Genomic DNA, 25,826 nt, shown 5'->3' with positions numbered 1-25,826 from the left:
GCCAAAAATAAATAAATTTATTTTTTAAAAATTGTGAATCACTATATTGTACACCTGTAGACTTATATAATATTATACATCAGTTATACTTTAATAAATATATGTATATATGATCTGATTAAAAAAAGAAGAGGGCTTTCCTGGTGGCGCAGTGGTTGAGAGTCCGCCTGCCGATGCAGGGGACGTGGGTTTGTGCCCCGGTCCGGGAGGATCCCACATGCCGTGGAGTGGCTAGGACCGTGAGCCATGGCCGCTGGGCCTGCGCGTCCGGAGCCTGTGCTCTGCGATGGGAGAGGCCACGACAGTGAGATGCCCGCATACGGCAAAAAAAAAAGAAGAAGAAGAAGAAGAAGAAATGATAGGTATTGCAAATTAAATAAAAAGAAATAATTTCATTAAATAAAGAAATAAAAACGGCTCCTTGGACTTGAATCAAGATGGCACTTGAACTCATCTGCACCTGTGAACACATCAACAATGTATCTATATGTGGAACAACTCTCACTGAAAACTAACTGGAGACTAGCAGGACTCCTGCACAACCAAGGCTTTAAGAAAGATCACACAGAATTGGGTAGCAAGGGAAGAAAAGCAATCAGGTCAGGATCCGTGCCCCTGGGAGAGGACTCAGAGTAAAAGAGAGACTACACAGGTGGAGACCCTCCCTAAAGAGTGAGTGTTTTGAGCCACACACTGGGTGCCCCAACACTCAAATCCAACAAAAGGATGATGAGCCCCTTGGCTGACTGGAGGACCAGTGAGACTAACAGGAGGGCTGTGGGAAGCCTGGACTCTGCTGCAGAGGAGTGCATAAACACTTGCTTCCAAAGCAGGGCAGAGAGGGCAGACTGAAACTGCTTGAGTGACTGACTGGTGTCTTGTGACCACCCTGGTACCTGCCCCAGCCTGAGCTGATTGAACCCTCCCGCACCACTTACCTGGCGTTGCAGCTCCACACTGGAGCAAGGGCTGCCATGACTAAGGAAAAGGCTTGGCTGTGAGATGCCGAAGTAGTTCAAACCATAAGCAGCATCTGAGCAGGGAGGGGGCAGCCATTACAGATGATTGCAAAAGGCAGCCTATCAGAGGCAGTCTGGATTTCTGATAGCAGCCAGACAGCAACACACCATGCTTGACCCTCACCAGATACCCACAACAACCCCTCATGCTCCGGTACTGCTCTCCTCTGGGGCGAGGGTTTCAGTGCTGGGAGGGGGAAGAGCACGCACTTAAAGGGAACTGACTCAGCTTGGAACTGACCCTCAGGGATTCTGCTCCAGTAGCTTGGGACCTGACCCCACCCCCAGTAGGGCAGTGACAGCCACTAAGCAGAGAGGAAGTCCCGCCTCACAGCCACCTCTGGCTCTAGCCCTTCTATTTTCAGCCCCACTTCTTACCAAGGTGATAGCTGCCAGCACATCCTGAGGAAAGACAGGACTTGTGTTCATGTCAAATACAACTCTCCCACCAAAGCCACTGGACACACACAGACTATAGGGAAGCTCCTACATAAGGACACTCCTTCAAGACTGCTATAGGTAACTGTTTCACCTAATTTCATAGAGACAGAGAAATATAAGCAAAATGAGAAGACAGAGGAATTTGACTCATTTGAAGAGCCAGAGAAAAACCCTGGAAAAAAACCAATGGACAGAAATAACCAATTTACCAGATAAACAATTCAAAGCATTAGTGATAAGAATGCTAATGGAATTGGGAAAAAGAATAGATGGACATAGTGAGAATTTTACTTAGGAACTATAAAATATAAAAAAAAAAACCAGTCAGAACAGATGAATACAATAACTGAAATGAAAACACATTAGAAGAAATGAACAGCAGTCTTGGTAATACAAAATAATGTGCAAGTGATCTAGAAGATAGAATAATGGAAATCACCCAATTAGAACAGCAAAAAGAAAAAACATTCTCCAGGATACAGCACATGCTAGGCCACAGAATAAGTCCCAGCAAGTTTAAGAAGATAAAAATTATATCAAGTATTTTTTCCAACCACAATGGTATGAAAATAGAAATCAATTACAGGAAGAAAAATGGGAAAAGAACAAACATGTGGAGATTAAACAACATGCTACTAAAAAACCAATGGATCAATGAAGAAATCAAAAGGGAAATCAGAAAATACCTCAAGACAAATGAAAATGGAAACAACATTCCAAAATCTATGGAATGCAGCAAAAGCAGTTTTAAGAGGGAAGTTTATAAAAATATGGGCCTATCACAAGAAATAAGAAAAATTTCAAATAAACAACCTCAACTTCCATATAAAGGAATTAGATAAAGAAAAACAAACAAAGCCCAAAGTCAGCAGGAGGGAGGTAACAATAAATATCAGCAGATAAAACAGCAGATAAAAGAGACTAAAAAACCCAGAAAATATCAAAGAAACCAAGAGCTGGATCATTGAAAAGGCAAACGAAATTAATAAACCTTAGCCAGGCTCACCAAAAAGGAAAGAGAGAGGACCTAAACAAACAAGATGAGAAATAACAACCAATACCACACAGATACAAAACATCATGAGAATACTATGAACAGTTATATGCCAACAAATTGGACAATCTAGAAAAAAATGGACAAATTTCTAGAAACATACAACCTTTCAAGACTGAATCAGGAAGAAATAGACAATCTGACGAGACTAATCACTAGGAGTAAAATTGAATCAGTAAAAACAAACAAACAAAAACAAAACAAAACAACAAAACCTAGCAAACAAAAGTCCAGGATCCAACAGCTTTACAGATAAACTCTACCAAACATATAAAGAAGAACTAATACCTATAATTTTTAGACTATTCCAAAAATGAAGAAGATAGAACACTTCCAAATTCATTCTATAAGGCCACCATTACCCTGATACCAAAACTAGATAAAGACACTACAAAATAAAAGAAAATTACAGGCCAATATCTCTGATGCAAAAAAATCTCTACAATTATCAGCAAATCAAACTCAATAATCTATAAAAAGTGTCATGCACCAACGATCAAGTGGTATTTATTCCAGGGAACCAGGAATGATTCAATAATCGCAGGCTTCCCTGGTGGCGCAGTGGTTAAGAATCTGCCTGCTAATGCAGGGGACACGGGTTCGAGCCCTGGTCTGGGAAGATCCCACATGCTGCGGAGCAACTAAGCCCGTGTGCCACAACTACTGAGACTGTGCTCTAGAGCCTGAGAGGCACAACTACTGAGCCCACGTGCCACAACTACTGAAGCCCATGTGCCTAGAGCCTGTGTTCCACAACAAGAGAAGCCACCGGAGTGGCCCGTGCACTGCAACGAAGAGTAGCCCCTGCTCGCTGCAACTAGAAAAAGCCTGCGCACAGAAACCAAGACCCAACACAGCCAAAATAAGTAAATAAAATAAATTTTAAAAACATAAAATGATTCAATAATCACAAATCAATGTGATTTACCATATTAACAAAATGAAGGATAAAAGTCACATGATCATCTCAACAGGTACAGAAAAAGCATCTGACAAAATTTAACATCCATTCATTGTAAAAACTCTCATCGAAGTTGGTATACAGGGAACATATCTCAACATGATAAAAGCTATTTATGACAAACCCACAGCTAACATCATACTCAATGGTGAAAAGCCAAAAGCTTTCCCTCTAAAATCAGGAATAAGAAAAGGATGCCCACTCCTGCCACTTCTACTTAACATAGTATTGGAAGTCCTAGCCATGGCAATCAGACAAGAAAAAGAAATAAAAGGCATCCAGATTGGAAAGGAATTCTTAAAACTGTCACTATCTGCAGATGAAATGATACCATATATAGAAAACCCTAAAGTCTCTACCAAAAACGCACTAGAACTAACAAACAAATTCAGTAAAGTTGCAGGATACAAGATTAATAGACAGAAATCTGTTGCGTTTCTGTATACTAATAATTTCTCAGAAAGAGAAATTAAGAAAATAATTCCATTCACAATCACATCAAAAAGAATAAATACCTTGGAATAAACTTAACCAAGGAATGAAATACCTATACTCTGAAAACTATAAATTATTGATGAAGGAATTTGAAAATTATAGAAAGAAATGGAAAGATATCCTGTGTTCTTGGATTGGAAGAAATAATGTTGTTAAAATGTCCATACAACCCAAAGCAATCTAGAGATTTAATGCAATCCCTATCAAAATACCCATGACATTTTTCACAGAACTAGAACAAATAATCCTAAAATTTATATGGAACCACAAAAGATACCGAATTGCCAAAGCAATCTTGAAGAAAACAAGAACAAAGCTGGGGGTATCACACTCCCTGACTCAGTTCATACTACAAAGTTACAGTAATAAAAACAGCACAGTACTGGCACAAAAACAGACACATATATCAGTGGAATAGAAAAGAGATTCCAGAAATAAACCCACACACTTATGGTCAATCAATCTACAACAAAGGAGGCAGGAATATACAATGGAAAAAAGACAGTCTCCTCAGTAAATAGTGCTGAAGAAACTGGACAGCTACATGTAAAACAATGAGATTAGAACATTTCCTCACACCATATACAAAAATAAACTCAGAATGGATTAAAGACCTAAATGTAAGACTAGAAACCATAAAACTCGTACAAGAGGACATAGGCAGAACACCCTTTGACATAAATTGTAGCAATATTTTTTGGATCTGTCTCCTAAGGCAAAAGAAATAAAAGCAAAATAAACAAATGGGACCTAATTAAACTTAAAACCTTTTGCACACCGTAGGAAATTGTTGACTAAACAAAAAGACAACCTACTGAATGGGAGAAAATATATTCAAATGATATGATTGATAAAAGATTAATATCCAAAAAATATAAACAGCTCATACAACTCAATATCAAAAAAGCAAAGAACCCAATGAAAAAATGAGCAGAAGACCGGAACAGACATTTTTCCAAAGAAGATATACAGATGACCAACAGGCACATGAAAAAATGCTCAACAGTGCTAATTATCAGAGAAATATCAATCAAAACCATGAGATATCACCTCACACCTGTCAAAATGGCTATCATCAAAAAGACCATAAATAACAAACGCTGGCAAGGATGTGGGGAAAAGGGAACGCTAGTACGCTAGTGGTGGGATTTTAAGTTGGTGCAGCCACTCTGGAAAACAGTAGGGAGGTTTCTCAGAAACCTAAAAATCAAACTACCATATAATCCAGCAATTCCACTGCTGGATATCTGAAGAAAACGAAAACACTAATTTGAAAAGATACATGCACGCTAATTATCACAGCAGCATTATTTACAATAGCCAAGATATGGAAGCTACCCAAATGTCCATCAAAAGATGTATGGATAAAGAAGATGTGTACACACACACACACACAATGGAATAGTGCTTGACCATAAAAAAAAAAAGAAATTCTGCCATTTGCGGTAATGTGGATGGACCTAGAGATTATGCCTAGTGAAATAAGTCAGATAAAGACTAATACTGTATGTTATCACTTATATATGGAATCTAAAAAATAAAACGAATGTAATAACAAAACAGAAACAGACTCACAGATACAGAGAACAAACTAGTGGCTACCAATGGGGAGAGGGAAGAAGGAGGGGCAAGATAGGGGTATGAGATTAAGAGACACAAACTACTATGTATAAAATAAGCAAGCAACAAGGATATATTGTACAGTACAGGGAAATATAGCCATTACTTTGTAAATGGAGTATAATATATAAAGATATTGAATTACTATGTTGTACATCTGAAACTAATATAATATTGTAAATCAACTATACTTCAATAAAAAGATAACTAAAACATTGACAAGAATGAACAATAAGTTTGTGTAAAAAAAAATTAAGGGACATAAAAGAGGATGTTATTAAATGGAGATGCATACCAAGTTCCTGAGCGGAAAGACTCAAGAGTATATAGATGTCAATTCATTCCCAAATCAAGTCTATAAGCTGAAAGAAATTTAAAAAAAATTTTTCAATAAAATTCTTTCTGGAACTTGAAAAAACATAACAGCTCTTTTAGTAACTTTTACAACTTGTCTCTCTAGAAAGAATGTGTATCTTTGAGTTTGGAATTTAGCAGTGTCATTAATTAAAAATTGCTGCTTTTTAGTAAAAGGTGAAATAAAAGATTTACATGTGTTCGGTTCCATTAATGTGGCCAAAGGACTTAAGAGGAGCTTTGCTTTAGATCTTCATATTCTTGAAATTTGAAAGATAAACAGTTTTGGGGTTAGCACTTCTTTCATTCCAATGAATTAAAATAGTAATTATACGGTTGAAAATGAATGTTTCAGTTAAAACCTTTAAGTCTCCAATAGTGATGGCATAAAAATAGGCTTTATTTCTTTTGCACATTTGATTTCCTCCAGAGTCTCAATGTCTCGGTGTTTTCAACAGGGTATCACATTAGCAGAAATATACTTGCATGTGGGCGTTATGAACTTTTTATTAATGTTGTGAAATGAGAAGGCTTGGTGCTTTACCAGCTGTGTTTTGACTACAAACATCAATCATGGAAAAATTATTTGAAACAATTTTCTTTTAGTTCAGTCTATTAGACCCTTGTTCATGTTATAACTTTAGATAAATTTGAATAGTTCACGACTATAACCAATTACTCAGTTTCAATTACAATTCCTAATTGATTCAACCCTATTAGCACCATCTCTAGCGATAGTCTGTTACACGATGTTAGTAAAAGGCCAGTGGTTTGCGCCTAATGAATGTCTATGTATTGAGTAATTAAAAACAGAAGTCTGCTTCTAAATATGTTAGGGTGGCACTGTCTGGTGGGTCCAACAGTTTGGATTCCTGGTCCCTAAGTACCATGCTTCTCAAGCCAGGGATTAGCACATTTTGGGAGCTGCAAAGAACTTAGAAGGACAAAGAACCTAACTTAGGACACACAATAACTTATTCGTACTGGTGATATTAGACCAGGATCCTGCTCCCTCACAGTTCTGTAACCTTCGCTCGGTTTTTTCTCAATACAAAGGAAAGACACCATTCTTTCCTCATTGATCCTTCTAGTATTAAGTTTGGAGTATGGTGGTAAATTAATAAACTTTTAAGAACCCCTCCCCCAACTTTGAGAATTCAGAAATTTACAGCTTTTGTATAAGAAATTAGAGTTAAGACTCTTTTAGACCCATGTTGGACTATGTCTACGTGGCCTGAGAGATGGAGCACGAAGATGACAATAGATGTGCTTTTGGGATACTGAAGAGAACCTGGAGTGTGGACAGAGGCAGTAGCAGAAAAATCGGGGAGACCATAATGTAAACTCAGCTCTAATCAACGGGATTGTGGGTTTCGGGTCTGAGACACCAAATCACCTTACAAGACGTATGATAAAAAACCCACACTGCCCAGAACGGGCAGCTAAGCTACCCTTAGGGAACCAGATGCAGGTTGATCCTTAGGCGCTGGGTGATGACGTACTGCCTTAGACCAGGTGGTGATTGGTTTCTGAAGAGGGGGGTTGGCCGCCACTGCGACGCGGAGCTCTGTTCTAAGCCTCGCGAGAGCTGCGGTCCTGGAGCGGGATGGCCGCGGAGCCGGGAAGAGCTGGCCTTTGGCTCCTGCTTCCCGCTCTCTGGCCTGAAACATGGCCCGGGGTCCTGGCCCGCTAACCCGGCCTCGCCCCGGCACAGTCACCATGCCCAAGAGAGGAAAGCGACTCAAGTTCCGGGCCCAAGACGCCTGCTCTGGGCGAGGTGGGCGAGGGCGGGGGCGTTGAAAGGCTTGGGGCTGGAAGCAGGGAGGGGGCTGGACAGCACCGAGGCGAGTGCTCGCCTGCCTGCGACGGGAGGGCGGCTGGACTGGGGACTTGGAGTGAGCAGGAAATCTTGGTGGGGAGGAAGCTGAGGAGAGAAGGCCTCCTCCTTTGAGGTTTGGTGCTGTGTTTCAGTGACTGTGGCGGATTATGCCAACTCGGATCCGGCCGTCGTGAGGTCTGGAAGGGTCAAGAAAGCCGTCGCCAATGCTGTTCAGCAGGAAGGTAGGCTTCCGACGAGTCTTTTCAGACTCAGTGAAGAGAGAACTAGGTGCTTTATTTTCCTGGGATTCTGCCTCAGTGTTTTTCTTGCAATCCTTTAGGCATCTTCCTGTAAACATGTTTGCTCTCCTCGATGGTTACTCATATATTCAGGGGAGGGGAAGCATTAGTCAAGAGCAGTAGCAGTTTCTGTAGCAGAAATATTTTATTTCTGTCTTCCCATAAAAAAACAAACAAAAAAAAACCTTTGTGTACTCTTCTTTGGTTTCCACAGCTTTCTTCCTGGTTATTAATCTTATTCCTGTTGTTCACATATATTCTCCACTTAACTCTGCTGTTTGCTTCTTTGTGTAATAACCTTGAAGTATTCTTTTCCTTTTCTCATGCTTCTCTTACTTTCAAGCTTCTTACTCAGGGGTCCGTGAAGCTTGTGTTTTCATGATATGTACTGTCTCCAGCCCAGGAATAAGGTTAAATTGGGTTTAATTCCTCTCAAACACTGCTCCTCAGAATTTATGCAAATGAAAATAGCATTCACCTTTTGCTTTTACCCTGAAGGGTTTATAGTGGAGAATAATTCACTCCCTTTTTCTTCAGGTCTGAAGCAGTTTCTGCAACTTTGGAGTCAGTTTGCTCATTACTTTCCAATTTTTTGTGTTTAAAATGCTATTTTTTTTTTTTTTAAGATTCTCAGCTTCCTTTAGCAGACTCTCACACAGCTTTTGCTTTTTTTTTCTTTTTTCTTTTCCTTATGGATGCTGATATCCTGCCTAAGCCATGGTACTCTGCCATCTCATTCTCTTCTTATTTTCTTCTAGTAAAATCTCTTTGTGGCTTGGAAGCCTCCCAGGTTCCTGCAGTAGAAGCTTTCTCTGGGGCTGGTGAGCCCTGTGACATCATTGACAGCAGTGATGAGATTGATGCCCAGGAGGAAAGCATCCATGAGAGAACTGCCTCCAGAAAAAAGAAAAGCAAGAGGCACAAAGGTACAGGGCTCGCTCTCTTTTGGATTATTAGTCCTATCTGTGGTGATAACTTGAAGCTGTCACTTTGTCAGTAGCACAAGAGGTGATACCAGTGGAGAACCAGAGTTTGGATCTTTCTAGTGGGACAGGACTTCAATATACCAGGGCTTTCTACTTATATCTAAAGTTGAGAGGAAAGGAGATTGGTAACAGTAGTAGCCATTCATTGAGAACATATCATTATCAGGTAAAATCCATGTAGCAACAGGAAAACAAAAAGCCTTTGCATTTCTGGATTTCTGAATGTGTAAGGAAGCAGAGTTGTGACAAAAATGTTCTCTCTCCCAAATATGTGGATTGTATATAACCAATTTCACTTCAGCGAAAGTTAGATTATTATCGTGGACTTTTAAGTGCTCTGCAATTGTTAATGCCTGCTTTGTGTCTAGTAGGTACTGTAGGAAATAGAGAAATGTGTGATGTTTATGTATTAGTGGCAATAAAACTTACACAAATGAAACAAAGAAAGGTAAACTAATGGTATACAATGTGCCAATGCATCATTCACTGGTTTGCTCCAGACTTAAGGAATCAGACTCTTGGGGTAGAGCCCAGAATTCTTAAAGCTAAAGTGGTTCTGATGATCAGCTAGAGTTAGGAGGAAACTAATGTAATAAATGATATGTGTATTTTTGGTCTCAGATCTCTGAGAACTTTCACCTATACTTGAGAATCAGATGACAGACTTTTGCATATGTTAAAATATATTGAAATAATCAATAAATTAATGAGCTGACTTTGCTTTGAAGTTATACCAATTATTGTCAGTGATACCACTCTTTTCCGGAACCAAGAATGTTAATAGACATTCCTCACACTTCTTTGTTCCTTAATTTCTTGCTTTAAATCCCTACCCATCATCATCATTGTATTAGATATTTCTCTTGATTTTCCTTTTTGGTTTTGAGCACATTCCACAGAAGAGCTTACAGACTTTAAAAACATCTTTATTGAGATAAAATTCATCTCTTTAAAGTGTACAATGCAGTAGTTTTAGTATGTTCTCAGAGTTTTTTTTTTTTTAACATCTTTATTGGAGTATAATTGCTTTACAATGGTGTGTTAGTTTCTGCTTTATAACAAAGTGAATCAGCTATACATATACATATGTTCCCATATCTCTTCCCTCTTGCGTCTCCCTCCCTCCCACCCTCCCTATCCCACCCCTCTAGGTGGTCACAAAGCACCCGAGCTGATCTCCCTGTGCTATGTGGCTGCTTCCCACTAGCTATCTGTTTTACGTTTGCTAGTGTATATATGTCCATGCCACTCTCTCACTTTGTCACAGCTTACCCTTCCCCCTCCCCACATCCTCAAGTCCATTCTCTAGTAGGTCTGTGTCTTTATTCCCGTCTTACCCCTAGGTTCTTCATGACATCTTTTTTCCCCTTAGATTCCATATATGTTAGCATACGGTATTTGTCTTTCTCTTTCTGACTTACTTCACTCTGAATGACAGACTCTAGGTCCATCCACCTCACTACAAATAACTCAATTTCGTTACTTTTTATGGCTGAGTAATATTCCATTGTATATATGTGCCACATCATCTTTATCCATTCATCCAATGATGGACACTTAGGTTGCTTCCATCTCCTGGCTATTGTAAATAGAGCTGCAATGAACATTTTGGTACATGACTCTTTTTGAATTATGGTTTTCTCAGGGTATATGCCCAGTAGTGGGATTGCTGGGTCATATGGTAGTTCTATTTGTAGTTTTTTAAGGAATCTCCATACTGTTCTCCATAGTGGCTGTACCAATTCACATTCCCACCAGCAGTGCAAGAGAGTTGTGTAGCCATCAACATGATCTAAGTTTAGAACATTTCTATCAACTCAAATCTATTAGTATCATTCCTCATTCCCTCCCAACACTCTCTCCCACCCATCCCTTCTCCCAGGCAACCACCAATCTACTTTCTGTCCTTATAGATTTGCCTATTCCGGACATTTCATATAAACAAAATCATATAATATGTGGTCTTTTGCATCTGGCTTCTTTGACTTAACATAATGCTTTCAAGGTTCATCCATATTGTAGCATATATCAGTACTTTATTCCTTTTTATTGCTTTTTCTTTGACTGTCATAAATAATGCTACTATGAACACTCATGGACAAGTTTTTGTGTGAACATATATTTTCATTTTTGTCAGGTAGGAGTGAAATTGCTGGATCACATGGTAACTATGTTTAACTTTTTGTGAAACTGCCAAGTTTTTTATGAAGTTTCCATTTTATATTCCCACCAGCAGTGAATGAGAGTTACAGTTTCTCCACATCCTCCTCAACACTTGTTATTGTCTAACTTTTTAAACTATAGGCATTCTAGTTGATGTGAAGTGGTATCTCATGGTTTTGATTTGCATGCTAATGATGTTGAGCATCTTTTATGTGCTTATTGGCCTTTCGTGTATCTTCTTTGGAGAAATGTCTATTCAAATTCTTCACTCATTTTTACATTAGGTTATCTTTATATTACTGAGTTGTAAGAATTCTTATGTATTCAGGAGACCAGTCACTTATCAGATACATGATTTGTGGTTTACAAACTCTTAGCTATAATTCATCTTTTACTTCCTTGCTGCACTTTACCCCCATTAGGGTCCTTCATTCTCATCAAACTGGTCTTTTTTTTCCCCCTCTTTTTTCTTTTAGCTTTTTAAAAATGAAACATATACAAAAGAAGAGAGAATAGTGTAATGAATCCAATGTGGCTATTACATAGCTTCAGTTATCAACTCATGGTCACTTTTGTTTCAGCCACTACCCCCTCACCCCCACCTCAACATACACACACACACACACACACACACACACACACACACACACACACACACACCACATACACACTTGATTATTTTGAAACAATTTCCAGATATTCCATTTTTATGTCTGTAAATATTCTGGTAGTTATCACCAAAAGACAAATGCTCTTAAAAAAATTATCACATCTAAAAAAGTTAGTAATTTCCTTTTTTTTTTAAAGCTACTTTATTATTATTTTTAAAATTTATTTATTTATTTTTGGCTGTGTTGGGTCTTCGTTGCTGCGCGTGGGCTTTCTCTAGTTGCAGCAAGTGGGGGCTATACTTCATTGAGGTGCGCAGGCTTCTCACTGTGGTGGCTTCTCTTGTTGAGGAGCATGGGCTCTAGGCGTGCCAGCTTCAGTAGTTGTGGCACGCGGGTTCGGTAGCTGTGGCTTGTAGGCTGTAGAGCACAGGCTCAGTAGTTGTGGCACACGTGCTTAGTTGCTCTGTGGCATGTGGGATCTTCCCGGACCAGGGCTCAAACCCGTGTGGCCTGTATTGGCAGGTGGATTCTTAACCACTGTGCCACCAAGGAAGCCCAACAGTAATTTCTTAATATCATCAAAATCTTGTTAGACTTGTCTCTTTATTGCCCTCACATGTGTTTTGTTTTTTTAAATATCCAGGCTTCATGTTAACTGTTTATTTCACTTGGAATACTTTTCCCCTTAACCTATGAATATCAAATTTTTTGTCCTTCATAACTTATCTCCATGAAGCTTTCCTTTACTGATTCCATTTCCTACGTTTTGAAATTTCTTAATAATTGTGTGTAAAACATTGGCAGTTTTTATAATTACTGAGTTTTGTCCCTAAAAACAGAAAATTTTTAATAGTACTCTGCTTTGTGAAAGTCCTCATGGGTCTCAGTGGAGGAAATTCTGATAGTTGTTTGCCTTCTCTTTTAGAGAGAGATTTAATGTGGGAGAAGGGGGCCCCAAATGTGGTAGGCTGAGCCTTAAATGGTTACTGGAGATATCAAGAAGCATAAGAACCAAAAAAGACGATGTTGTTTTAGAAGCATTGGTCTCTGTTATGAAGAACCTAATGCAAGAACCTGATTGAGTCATAGGGCTGCAGGAAGCAGCTAGAAAAGCAGAGGCATCTTCAGGGAGGTAGTTGTAGGGGCTTTTTGCTCAGGAAACAGAAAGAAAAAAGCTGTGTTTTGGATAGCTATATAACTAAGTCTCAATTAAAGATTATGGTTAGCCCAGATTCTGGTATCTCTGTGGAGTGTGAATTTTTATTTGAACCTGACATGTATAGTGGACCTCAGGGTCAAGAGAATTAACCCTAATGAGGTCTGAAGGAGGAAGAGGTGGGGATACATCATCACAGGGTATCCTTGAACACTGGATGCTTGTGGCCAGAATTGTAGATCAAGCTGACAATGAAACAAGAAGAAACCAGAAGACACATATCTAAGGCAATTACTGAGTAATGAAAATACACTGTAACTTACTTGTTTTTTTTTATTTAGTTTGTACTTTGAGGTTTCCTCATACCATCTTAAAATCAGTTTTATTTTTTAAGTGACTGAATTGAAGAAAATGTTTGGTGGATGGGGACTGCAAGGGAAATCAAGGGCAGAATTTATAGTGAAAAGCTGGACTTTGGAGAAAACTGGGTTCTGTTTACCTTGAATACGTGCAACGTTCTGTTTTCTTATAGTAAAATGGACACAATAATATTTTCCTTATTTCCACTGAAAAATTATTATAGTTGAATGATATAATGTATGCAAAGGTACTTTGAAAACTTCAAAATAGTATGTGAATAGTGGTTAAATAAAGGCCTTAAGAACAAGACCTATTCACTTGGGCAACAGGAAACAAAAGTTTTCAGCAGCTAGAGTAAGCAGGAAATGGTGAGTTTGAGAGGCTTCCTTGGACCTATTTAAACCATTTTCTTAACTGTGCAAGCCCTGGGAGAATTGAAATGATTGGGGATCTTTATATGTGCATATAATAGAAGATCAAAAGTTATAGTTCTTTTTTCTGTTTCAGAAGATCTGGATGGGGCTGGAGGAGAAGAGTATCCCATGGATATTTGGCTCTTACTGGCCTCCTATATCCGTCCTGAGGACATTGTGAATTTTTCCCTGATTTGTAAGAATGCCTGGACTGTCACTTGCACTGCTGCCTTTTGGACCAGGTTGTACCGAAGGTGCGACCACAGAGAGCTCACTGTGTTATCTGTGTAGCTTATTTCTTGTTGTTTTTGATTTGGAGCTACTCTCTGGATGGTGACCTCTTTTCACTTTCTCTACTGCATGCCTGGGCATGAACCTAGCATTGAATTCCTTGAGCTCCTCTTTAATTTAAAATTGATATTATTAATTCATCTGGTAATTGTCTTCCCTATGGTTACCCACTTTTCTTCAGCGGTTTATCTTAGCTAGAATTTTCAAAAGTTATAGATGCCCATCTGTTTATCTTTGCAACTGGATTTGTTGTTTCTTAGATTTGCTAGTCATCTTGAAGTATCATATAGTCTTTGTAGTTATGCTGCTCTGTGTATAGTTGTAGTGGTGAAGAGGGAGTGAATGATGTGATTAGTAAGAGGGCTGACTTTTGATGCAGGGTTAGAAGTGTAGTGAAGATTGTAAATCGTCAGTAAGAATGTGGTGGAAGGGGATGGTGAGGTATCAAGGAGTAGAGAACTTTCTGAGACATGTGACAAGAGAACTTGGTGGATCTTCCCCAGTGCAGGTTCTTTTTGAGCAGCTGAAGTATATTGTACTGGTATAAAGTCAGAGACTTGCCCCTTTTTTAAAGTGAAATAGTGAGGATTTAAAATTTTTAAATGAATAGAGGAGTGCAGGATTACAAGGTATATTGGGTTTTGCATAGAAGAGACGCAAAAGTAGCTAAGAAGTGAAGGAGATAGTGATTTGTGTGTGTGTATGTGAGAGCACTAGGGACAAACTAACTACTGGCCAGTGGAATAGTATAGTAAAATTTGTACTGAGCCCAGGAGTCCTAGGAGACTGGCCTAGAGCAGAAGAGAGAGGTCACTTATTGGTAGGAGTAATGTGTCATGTTTTAGGCACTACACGCTGGATGCCTCTCTGCCTTTGCGCCTGCGACCAGAGTCAATGGAGAAGCTGCGCTGTCTCCGGGCATGTGTGATCCGATCTCTGTACCATATGTATGAGCCATTTGCTGCTCGAATCTCCAAGAATCCAGCCATTCCAGAAAGCACTCCTAGCACATTAAAGAATTCCAAAGTAAGTGACAATTAGTGTTGGGGTTTAACAAATGGACTCTTGTATAATGGGCCTGTTATCATGGCTTGTTTCCAGCTTCCTTGATGGGGTGGTCTAGGGCCATAAGTACCAGGCTGCTAAGGGACTAATGTAAACTTTCAGGGCTCATGGGTATCTCTTCTCCAAGACATTCCTGCTGTGCTGGGTTGGCTCATGTTATCTTTACCTTAAAGCTTTCTTGTGCTTTTAGCATATTCCTTATTCTCTTTATTTTAATTTATTTTCATGCCTTATACACTGGGCCACTTTAGATGGTTTAGATGGTTTGATGGTTTGGGCTAGGAAGAACACAACTCAAATGGTAGATGTAAACTATAATTCTTAAAAGGTGCTTTAAATCATGATACAAAGATATAAAACGACTTACTAATTTTCTTTTTCTAATGTGACCTTGACATCTGGATTTCCACTTTCTTGTTAACCTTAAAAGATTCTGGTGTGGACTTCTTCAGCATTTGCAAAGTGCCCACTATTGCCAGGCTCAGGGGTGGGTTGTTTCAGAGACTATAAGGTACTTCCACTCATAGACTTTAGCCCTCTAAAATTCTTACTGTGTTCTAGGCCATTCCTTATATCTTGGAATTTCCCCAGTAGTTTATATTTGTACATTGTATTCAAGGTTCTGGCATTCTTCTGATTTGTAAGTAGGTCTATAAGCCTTTGGTCCATTCTCTCCTTTTTTCTGCCATAATGAAATATCTAGTGAACACATCTTTGCCAAGCTAGACTAGTATAGCATATATGATTATTTAGGCAAGTTGATGTCTCGGCCTTTTTCTCATTCAACTAATACTATTGTCTAAATTTTGTATCTTTTGCGTTTGTTAATAATTTTTATTACTCTGTTCCTACCCAAAGTCTGGTGTTCTATAGCACTTCCTATTCTCTTCTGTTTTGTTTTTATGCTTTGGATGTTACATAATGATTCTTTTCCCCTAGTTCAGCTCTAGTGTGATAACATTCTACCTGATACATATTGATTAAAAGGGTACTGTTGATTCAAGATCATCATGGTTCCCCCCAGGGTTGCAAACTGAGGTGGTCAGGGCCATTGGCTGAGCCAATTTAATGTCACACTAGCTGATGGATTTAGGGCAGGATTAGAATGCTGGGTGAGTAGAATTTCATTCCTTCTCCTTGTAATATGAGTGGACAGTGTATCATTTCACATTTATAGTTTTTCTCCCCCAAAAAACATTTGATCTTGTCAGGTGAGGTGGGGATCATCCCAAAGCTAACCATGCTAGGGGTGAATCAATTGTTGGGAGCAGAGCAGCATTGGGCAAACTCCTCATGCTTGACACATCCTCGCGGCTCCAGTGCACAATGCAAGTGCTACTGCCTAAATCTAAAATACCCATGTCTTCATATTCTTATGATTGTATATTAAGTTTTTTAAGTGGACTAAAAAAGTGACTTTTAAGTGGCTAAAAGTCAAGGTGGTGATAACTAAGGTCTTAATCCAGACAGGAAGGCTAGGCCACCTGTCTGCTGCTTTTGTACCTGTTGTTAGAGATCTTCTGAAGAGGATGTGGGACCTGCAGTGGCAGGTGTCCCATGCATGGCCTTGCTAGTATAACCACATCGCATGGCATTCAGGAAGTTGCCAGCATGCCTAAGGGAAGTTGTCCCATGTTCCTGGACTCCACCTTTTCGTATTTGATTCTCCCTCTCTCTCTTTTCAGTAGCATAGCTTGTGTGGGACACTGGAGCCGTTGTGTTGGCAGCAGAAGTGTTTGCCCCTTAAAGCCAAGCCCATTATTTTTGATGGAACAGCAGGACCTACAGGGCATGTCTGAAGGGCAGGACAGCTGGCACGGCGGACGACCCACCCCTTATCCCCTGGGAGGTACTTAACTTCTTGTGTTAACCCTAGCTGTAGCCTGACTTTCCTTGAGGGGCTTACTCTAGACTGAATTCAGCTCACCTCTGTAGTTTCCATACCGGCTGTCTGCTCCCAGAAGGTCCTGAGTGGTTTGCTCCTATTACGTACAGGGCTGGCTGTCTCTGCCTGCCTTATGGCTTTGTTATCATCTTGTCTGGTGGCTACTGGCTGCCCTTATATTTTAATATAGAGGAGTGGCCTGCTGAATCAGATAATGCCCCAGTCTCTAGAGACCATGTTTCTGTCTTTAAAGATGAGAACAATAGGGGTTGACCTCAATAGCATCTGAGGTTGACTTATATTGGTACCTCTTCTCTTTACTGAATAGCCTTGGGATTGTCTCTTTTCATGTTGCACCAGTGTCAAATTGTAGTGGTGGTGTGGGGGAGGTGGGGGTTTCTATCCGTGCCAAAGTAAAAATCTCAGCATTGAGACCGTGGCTGGCTTTAGAGCTAGCAAACAGAAAGGTTATTTTTATTTTCTTACAGTGCTTACTTTTCTGGTGCAGAAAGATTGTTGGGAACAGACAGGAGCCAATGTGGGAATTCAACTTCAAGTTCAAAAAGCAGGTGTGTGCTTTTATCATCTCTTTGCTTTTCAGGTAATATATTACTCTAATTTTACTAGACATAAAATTGCCTCATTAAAATCAGATAATACACATTAAAACATATAATGTCATAAAAATAAAAGAAAACTGTTTTCTATGAAAGAGGCACAAAGATTTAATAGCTTAATGCAAAGAGTAAACCTTGAGTGGATCCTGGATTAATGAACAAAGAGCAATAAAAGACATTTTTGGTACAATTAAAGAAATTTGAGTATGCCCTGGATATTAGATTATATGAAATTATTGTTAATTTTCTTAGGTGTGATAATGTTACTGAGGTTATATATGTATCTTTATTCATGTTGAATAAGGGTGGAATGCCAGTGTTACTTTCAAATGGCTTTGCCTCCCCTACCCCAAGAGTTCATGTGTTTTTTTTCTTAATATGTGAATATATATAAAATGAGAGGTGAGGGAGAGAGAAAACAAACGTGGCAAAATATCCAGTGGTAAAGGGTATACAGGAGTTTATTGCATGGTTTTGTTAACTTTTCTATATATTTGAAGACTTTAAAAGTGGGGAAAGGGAAAAACTTGTTATAACAATGTACTGAGGTTATTTGACTAAGAATTTTTTTGTTTTTCAAAGCAAATGTATTTGTAAACAACAATACTTCATATGGCTTTATATCTGAGGCAGTTTGGGCAAGCCATGGGGAGAGGGACTGCCAAGAGTCTATTTATAAGAAGAGTAGATACTATTGCACCTTTATCTCTGCCTTTTTCTTGGACTGTACCTGAGATCTTGGCTACAGTGAGGATCTGTTCTGCATGTCTTTACTTCTTGTCCTCAGCAGCCTCATTTCCTCCATCTGTCTCCCATACTTAGTATCTCACTGAGGTGACACATTACAAATAGAATTACAGTTATCCCTCACTTGATGACAAGTGTGTTCCAGATAAGTTTGTATTTAAAGTAAATCATATTTTTACATTGATTTTTCAAAAACACGGTTCTAGGGATGAATTTTGGCTCTGATCATTTGCTTTTAATAAGATGTCCACAATCTATGATATCCATTAGATGTTGGTAGAAAGTCCACCATAGCACCTTTTTGGGAGGGAACTGAGGGGCAATCTTTACAGTGTATACAAGCTAAGACCAGAGCTGCTGCAGGAAAGTGAATGCTAAGATTTCCTCTAGCTCTGAGAGTTGTGACTCTTGTTTTATGATGCCTGGAATTCGATGACCACTTCTGCTTCCATCCCTTTTTGTGCAGCAGATGTTCTTTGGAGTCTGACAAGTCACAAGGAATTTGTGATCTCTCAAACATTGGAGGGCCTCTGATAGAGCTATAAGTTTCCATGTCTTGCCAGATGGTAGGAAACACCATCTAAATGAAGCACCCACTGTCACATTTCTCATCCAAATGTGTTTCCATGTCTTTCAAAGGTCAGATTTTCCTTGATCTGTATAGAAACTGATATGTATATTAAAGAGAGAAGAGATAACAGAAAAATGGATCTCAGCAGCTTTAGTTAAGCCATACCATTTTCATTGGTGGAGTCTTAGAGCCATAAACATTTCCTCTAACCCATTAGAGTAATTCTTAATTCTCTTCAGTCCCCTAGATTAAAGAGCAAGTGTATGGGAGGATTGCAGCCTCCCATTCAGTACGAAGATGTTCATACCAACCCAGACCAGGACTGCTGCCTACTGCAGGTCACCACCCTCAATTTCATCTTTATTCCAATTGTCATGGGAATGATATTTACCCTGGTAAGTGGAGACAGGATGTCATCCTCAGCTCTTTCATAGACTCACTATACTTAGGGTTTGAAAGAAATTTGTAAATTTAACCATTGAGGAAGAAATCTTTCAAGAATAATTTTAAACAAAATCTGAAAGCAGACTTGTATACTAGGAATAGACATATTTGTGAAGTTAATTATGTCTGAGAATATTTTACTTCTGTTTCCTTCTCTATAGTGAACAGAATGTTTTTGCATCTCCTGTGTAGTGTTCATTAATGTTTGAGAAACATTATCCTGTTAAGGTTAATGATGAAGCTTATACATGAACACTGTATGTCAGGACCTGAGGCATGCATGTGGTATCATATATGGAATATTAAAATGTAGGGTTACCAGCTCTGTCTTTTGTGTGATGCTCTGACTATTCAAGGTTTAGCTAAGAATTAGATTTTAGCTAAGAATTAGATTAGTAAACAACAAATATGCTTCTGGTGTATTTTCCATGTTTTTAACATTTTTAACTGGATTGGCAACTGGAGAGTTCATGTAATTTATCTTCTCTGTATTTTAAGCTTATGTTCAGAGATGTTTCCCCCTCCACATTGAAAATAGCTTTATTCTTTTTTTAATGGTAAAATAAATAATTCATACTTCATGTGAAGAATTTAAATAATACATAAACACATTGAGAACAGTGAAGGTGACTTAGACTTCCGCTATCCTATAACTGCAGTTAACTTTTGGGGAACTGTTCTTTAATGTATCTGTTAATATATATTCAATACATGTATACACCCACTCTCTTAAATAATTTTGTATAATTGAGATTATGTCATATATCTGTTTTTATTGTAGGCATCTCTCATTAAGCCACATTAATGACTTATTTATATACTTATTATACTCCATATACTTTCTACTCTTAGAATTCTATACAGATTTACGTATACGTAAACATTTAGAGATTTTGTGGTTTATTTTCCAAAACAATGTGATCAGATCAGTTTCATGCATCTTGCTTAACTTGCTCAATAATATCTCATCAGAATCCCTTCAAGTCATCTCTTATAGCTCTAATCCAATTTTTTTAAATTGTCATTAAGGTAGTCTATGTGCATGTGTCCTAATTTGTTCAGCCATTGGAGAGGCTTTCTTTAGCACAGTTTAAATATATGAAGCTAAGAAAAACTTATAAAAATCACCCTTAATTTTTAATATCTTTGCAAAAAAAGATAGTATAGTGCTGTTGGTATAACTTAGAGATTATTTTGTGGCCTAGTTCATGTCAGTTTTCTAGATTGTCTCATTTTAGAGTGAGTCATAGGAAAATAAGGTTGTTTAATTTGAGTACTGAATTTATTTTTCCCTCCCAGTTTACTATCAATGTGAGCACGGACATGCGGCATCATCGAGTGAGACTGGTGTTCCAAGATTCTCCTGTCCATGGAGGTCGGAAACTGCGCAGTGAACAGGGTGTGCAAGTCATCCTGGACCCAGTGCACAGCATTCGACTTTTTGACTGGTGGCATCCTCAGTATCCATTCTCCCTGAGAGCATAGATACTGCTTCCCATCACTGAGGGCAGCCCTGAGCTAGGCCAGTCCATTTGTAATCAGATTCCATTTTGGAAGGGGCAGCTGATTGTATATCTGGTCAGTAATGCACATGCTCTTCAGGTTTCTGGGGCTCCTTCTAGGGGAAGGAGAAGGATTGAATCAGGAGTAAAAACATTATGATTTATAAACATATTTTAATGTAAAATTTTGCATTTGAAAGGTGAAACCTGGCCCTATTTTCTGTGTTAAACCCCATTTGGTGCTACTGAGTTTGTTCTTTATTCTTTTATCCCAGCCAGAGTGGATGATCTCGCTTTAGGGGAAAATTAAACTCTTAAATCTCCAAACATGGAAATTTCAGCATTCCCTTATGGATCAGAGTAACCTTAGAGGCTTAAAATTGTTGCTACTGTTGCTTCCAATTTAGCTGCCCCTCAAATTCAAGTGAATATTTCCTCTTCTCCCTTTACCCCTCTCTAGAAATAAAGCAGGTGACAGGGTTTTCATAAACTTATGAGATTGACTTGTGTATCTTTCTTTAAAAATATTTGTCACATAAATATTTTTTTGCCAGTTTTGGATTTTAGGTATTTTTTTTTTGCATGAAGCTGATAGTAATGATAATGATTTTGTGCTACACTAGGAACTTTTCGTATCTCTAGTTCTCACAATCCTGCAAGGTAGGTGATACTATTCCCATTCTCTGGCTGAAAAAGCTGAATCAGTGACTTAAACAAGGCCATACTATCCAATAAGTGGCAGAGCCAGAATTCTGACCCAGGTCCTTTTGCTGTGCCACAGTTAAAAAGGTCAGTCTCATTATTCTTGTGGTAGATGGTGGCACAGGGGAGTAGGCAGAGTGTACATAGATAGAAAGAGTAAAAGGGTGAGTAAAAAGTTGATTGTGGTATACCTTATCCCTAATCAGCCTAAAAGTTATATAAGATTGATGAAAGAATCTTTTAAATATGTGTTTCCAAGTAAAATGTAAAACAAATCAAGACAGTTATTGCAGGAAGTATAGTGATATTTTCATTGAATTGTTAGAAGGGCATTTATTATGAAGGTTCATTAAAAAATTGCATTCTCATATTGAAACCAGACTCCTGCACTATAAGAATTTAGTGACTCCTTTGCTCTGCTCTGCCCTGTGCTGCCTATGAGAGCTTGGCCTTTTATCCCTGCAGAAATGCTCATGTCCTCTTGGTGAGAGGACTTGGTATAGCTTGTGTACTCTGAGAAGAGGATCATGTTTTTGTTTTGTTTCTGCTAACAAGATAAGTTTGCTGCTTGTCTCCTCCTACCTGCCCCCCACCCAAATTAGCTAGGGAGCTGGATATTAGCTAGAGGTGGCATTACGACCATATTCTTTAAACATGAAAATCTCATGGGGGTAGTTATTATCATGAGCTTGACTGCTAAATTAGTGTGTTGTTTTTTCCTTACCATTCCCTACCCCCTGCTATTTAAAGAATATTCTTAGGAAGCCCCTGCTTAATACAGCTGCTAACAGCTAACCTTACCCTGCACTGAGGGTGGTACTAAAGCTGTTCACACAGAAAGTGAGCCTGGGTCAGTGAAAACCAGAATTTGGGCAGTTAAATGATAAAAACAAAAAAACCCTGAACAATATGCACCATCTCTACAATCAGAAGTTGCCTCTTTGAGGCAAGAGGAGAGAAGCACACAGTCCCTAGTTCCCTGAATTAAAGATGCCATGGAGCAGAAGGGAGTTGTCCTGGTGGATTTTGTGTCCCCCATTTAGGAGTTAACTTTTAGAAGGGGAGTGAAATAAATTTGGCTTAATAATTGTGTTCTGACTGATCTTCCTAGTTTTTGTATGAAACTCCATGGTATGATGATATTGCCTCAGCTGTTCTCTTAGTATAATATTGACAAACACTTGGTAAAGTATGTTATCAAAGGTTGTCATGGCTTCAGCCTTCCCTCTGCACTGACTGAGTTGCCTTTTCTAGGATGATTCCTGATTCATTAGTGAAAGGATATGAAGTGTCTCAGGGATTTCTTTTTGATGAGAACCTGAAACTACCTGGAGAAGAGTTGGAACTTTCTGAACTGCTTTTGTAAAAACTGCTTTGTACTTGTCACTTCCTTAAATATGTACCTTGATTTTGCTCTAAGGGTCAGACAAACAAAATACTTAGCTTCATTTCTTACCCCTCAAATAAATCGGAATTACTCAGATTTTCCTGCCTTCTACCAAAGATACAAGGAAACTAAGCCAAAAGGTGAATATATTGCGGGAAAGAAAAATATTAATTAATTAATGGTTATATGTGCCACTGATCTCAACTACAGCATTTGTTGCTGATATAGAACATGTGTGTGTATAAGTCTGTACACATGGCATGTATATAAAAATCTTTCACACTTGGAGCAGTGTGTACTGGGTATTGTAAAGGATTGAGTAGGCACTGTGATGATACTTCACAAACCAGATGGGAAAGATGCATTAATAGCCACCGGTGACAGGGTAAGGAGCAATTCAAGAAAATGTACAGATTTAACCAAAATTTGTCAGGAATTTTGGCATTGAGACTGTCTTCATACTATGTATATATAATAGACAAACATTTCATTTTATAGTAAGTGTTAGCACAGCCAAATACCTGAATTCAGGCAAGCGACACAATTCACTGAAGTGCACCCTAGGGAAATGTATCTGGATTAGGTTTCTCCACTTAAAAAATGGGTACAACCAGAGTAAAAGTAGTAAATGGGCGCAAGAGAAAGGTGACGAACCATTGGCAAACAATCACAAGGCCAGTACTGAGGCCAATTTAGAGAGCAGGTGGTTAGAGACAAAGGTAAGTTCAAAGGGATATGTGCTGCACCTCACTGGGAAGGAGGCAGGAGTCCGCTGGGCTCTGAAACTTTACTGGCGTTGGGTAAAAACCTCAGCTCTCCGCCACCTCGTAAGGGACTCTCCGGGCAGCACCAAGATGGCGCGCAGCATCAAAGAGGCTCCTGTGTCACGTGTGAGGGAGCGCCGGGGCGGAGGCGTGGCCTCGAGGGAGTCGGTCAGGCCCCGCCCTTGAGGTGGGGCCAGGGACTGTCAGCAGAAGGAGGGGGTAGGACCTTGAGGAGGGGCGCCACGGCGCTGGTGGAGGCTGCAGCTACGTTCGCGCCTGCCCAGCTCCCTAGGACGCGTCGGGCTCCCGGGGTCCGGGGTGGCTTCTTGCTCGGATACGAGCTGCCCGGCCTTCAGTGATTGCAGGCAGGTGAGCGTCCAGAGCCCGGGTTGGGGAAGGATGCCTCTTTTTCCCACTTTCAGCTCCCCTCACAGTTTGGGGAGGGCGTCTCAGTGTAGCGGTTCTGGGGAAACAGCACCTTTTTACTCAAATGTGTCGTCTCCTTTAGACTTCGCTACTGCTTCTTCTGCCGCCCCTCACCAGCCTTTGTAGTGCCCTGTGCCCTTGGAGGTGAGAATGGGGGGACGATGCCCGATTTGCGGGGAGGGCATGGAGTTCGCCTTCAGCTCCATCAGCTTGGGGCGGGGGGGCTGAGTTGGCAACTCTCCCGGTGGAAACTGGATGGACTGCGCCCCCATTTCCCCTCCAGGAGAGTCAGAGAAGAAGAGCCTGGGCCATCTCCGCTCCTTTGGCACAAGAGGTACTGAGGTCTTCGCTCTTCCCGGGGGTCTTATTCCTTCCCACGTTGCTCATATCACCCGTTCTTAATATTGCTAGCTCTCCATTCCTCGAACTGCCAGTCTCAGGCTGTGCCAGAGATGCCCCCATCTCTGCAGTGCCAGGGCGGTGGGGTGGAAGGAGCGGCCAATCCGAGGTCTGGTGAAGGTGGGGTTGAGTGTGGGCGCAACCATAAAAGAGTGCTGGAATACAGATTCCTGAGCTGGGAGGGTGGGAGTGGGGAACTGACTTTCGACCACGCAGTAGGGATGTTTTCCCCGTACAGTTTGGTGGTGGGTGGGAAGAGAGAGGTCCGGTTGAAAGACTTGGAAACGAGGTGTGGCTGGGTTTTTTGTTTTGAGGAGGAGGGATTGAGGACAAGGTGCCACCAGGTGCTAAAGTCACCTTTGAGGAGAGGTATGCTGGTAGAGGGGTGGGGGAATTGGGGCTGCTGTCCTATGTGGTGAGCAAGTGGTTAAGGAGGAGACTCTGCTTAGCATGGAGATCCCCTCCTGGCGGGAGCTTAAGGGGCTCCTCCAGTAGCCACGTTTCAGGTTCTTCCCCCAGTCTTCCCCGTTGGAACGGGTACCTAGTACTTTGTTTGACATCCAACAAATGTTAATTGGGCACCTACTATAATGCCAGACACCATCCTAGGTGCTAAGTCTTCTGAAGGCAATTTAGGGCTATGGAGCACCTGAAAGGCACACACAGTAGACACTGTTAACAGCTCTGCACACCGCCAGCCCCCGCTCCCCGCCCTCCACCAGCCCCAATTTTGTTACATTGCTATTGGATAAGAAAAAGCCAGAGCCCTGTCCACATCCTTTCAAATAACTGTCTGAACTGGATTCCAACCTATCCGCCCCCTACCACTATTAATTAGCAGGGAGTCCCAAGGAAAACTACCTTAGCAAAAGGAACAGTTTGAATGATTTCCTTTGGCTATTTTCTAGGACTTTGTCCTGAGGTGTGAGGAGGCTGCCTGGGATAAAAGGTATCTCAAGATAAAAATGAAGCAATGAATGGCACAATGGTTATCGGGGGCCAAGAATGCACTAGACACCCAGCACAATGGGAGACACCATCTCTGGAAGATAGAAGAGTAGGGGTGGGGGGATGTGAAAGGGAAATCTCGTCCAGTGGTATCTGGGCATGTGCAGCTGAGCACGTCATGATGCCGGAACTATGGCATGTATAAGGAAGGTCTGGCAGCTGGGTGCTAAGGAGAGATTGGAGGGGCAGGGCAGGGCAGGCAGACAGGCTGCTGGGTCTCCTTTCTAGGAGATTGCTGAAATCTTAGAGCTGAAAGAGCTGTCAGGG

General features: G+C 40.2%; 2 protein-coding genes across 20 annotated transcripts in view; both read left to right on the top strand.

The window, feature by feature from the left end:
- Positions 1 to 7,506: 7,506 nt before the first annotated feature.
- Positions 7,507 to 21,367, top strand: TMEM183A (transmembrane protein 183A). 7 transcript variants are annotated; one of them, XM_067729401.1, is made up of 8 exons: positions 7,507 to 7,721; positions 7,916 to 8,005; positions 8,821 to 8,988; positions 13,849 to 14,005; positions 14,888 to 15,068; positions 17,501 to 17,593; positions 19,167 to 19,322; positions 20,671 to 21,367. In XM_067729401.1, the coding sequence occupies exons 1-8, from the start codon at positions 7,613 to 7,615 to the stop codon at positions 20,854 to 20,856; spliced, it is 1,140 nt and encodes a 379-aa protein (XP_067585502.1). In that variant the 5' UTR covers positions 7,507 to 7,612; the 3' UTR covers positions 20,857 to 21,367. The 7 variants fall into 7 exon arrangements, with proteins under 7 accessions (XP_067585502.1, XP_067585501.1, XP_067585508.1 ...); XM_067729400.1 differs by having other exon boundaries at positions 13,846 to 14,005; XM_067729407.1 differs by having other exon boundaries at positions 17,481 to 17,561; positions 19,175 to 19,322; positions 20,671 to 20,765.
- A 2,571-nt stretch (positions 21,368 to 23,938) lies between these two features.
- PPFIA4 (PTPRF interacting protein alpha 4) overlaps positions 23,939 to 25,826 on the top strand; it is a 48,071-nt gene continuing 46,183 nt past the window's right edge. For 11 of the 13 annotated variants that reach the window (XR_010941339.1, XM_067729397.1, XM_067729395.1 and 8 more), the window contains exons 1-3: positions 23,939 to 24,095; positions 24,235 to 24,296; positions 24,436 to 24,486. The gene's annotated coding sequence lies outside the window, so the exon portion shown is untranslated. The remainder of the gene's footprint in view (positions 24,096 to 24,234; positions 24,297 to 24,435; positions 24,487 to 25,826) is intronic. The other 2 variants (XM_067729386.1, XM_067729384.1) reach the window with 2 other exon arrangements.

The sequence above is a fragment of the Pseudorca crassidens genome, chromosome 2, assembly GCF_039906515.1.
Source record: "Pseudorca crassidens isolate mPseCra1 chromosome 2, mPseCra1.hap1, whole genome shotgun sequence".
Lineage (NCBI taxonomy): Eukaryota > Metazoa > Chordata > Mammalia > Artiodactyla > Delphinidae > Pseudorca > Pseudorca crassidens.
Note: the sequence above shows the minus strand (reverse complement) of the source record. Positions and strands in the feature narration are given on the sequence as shown.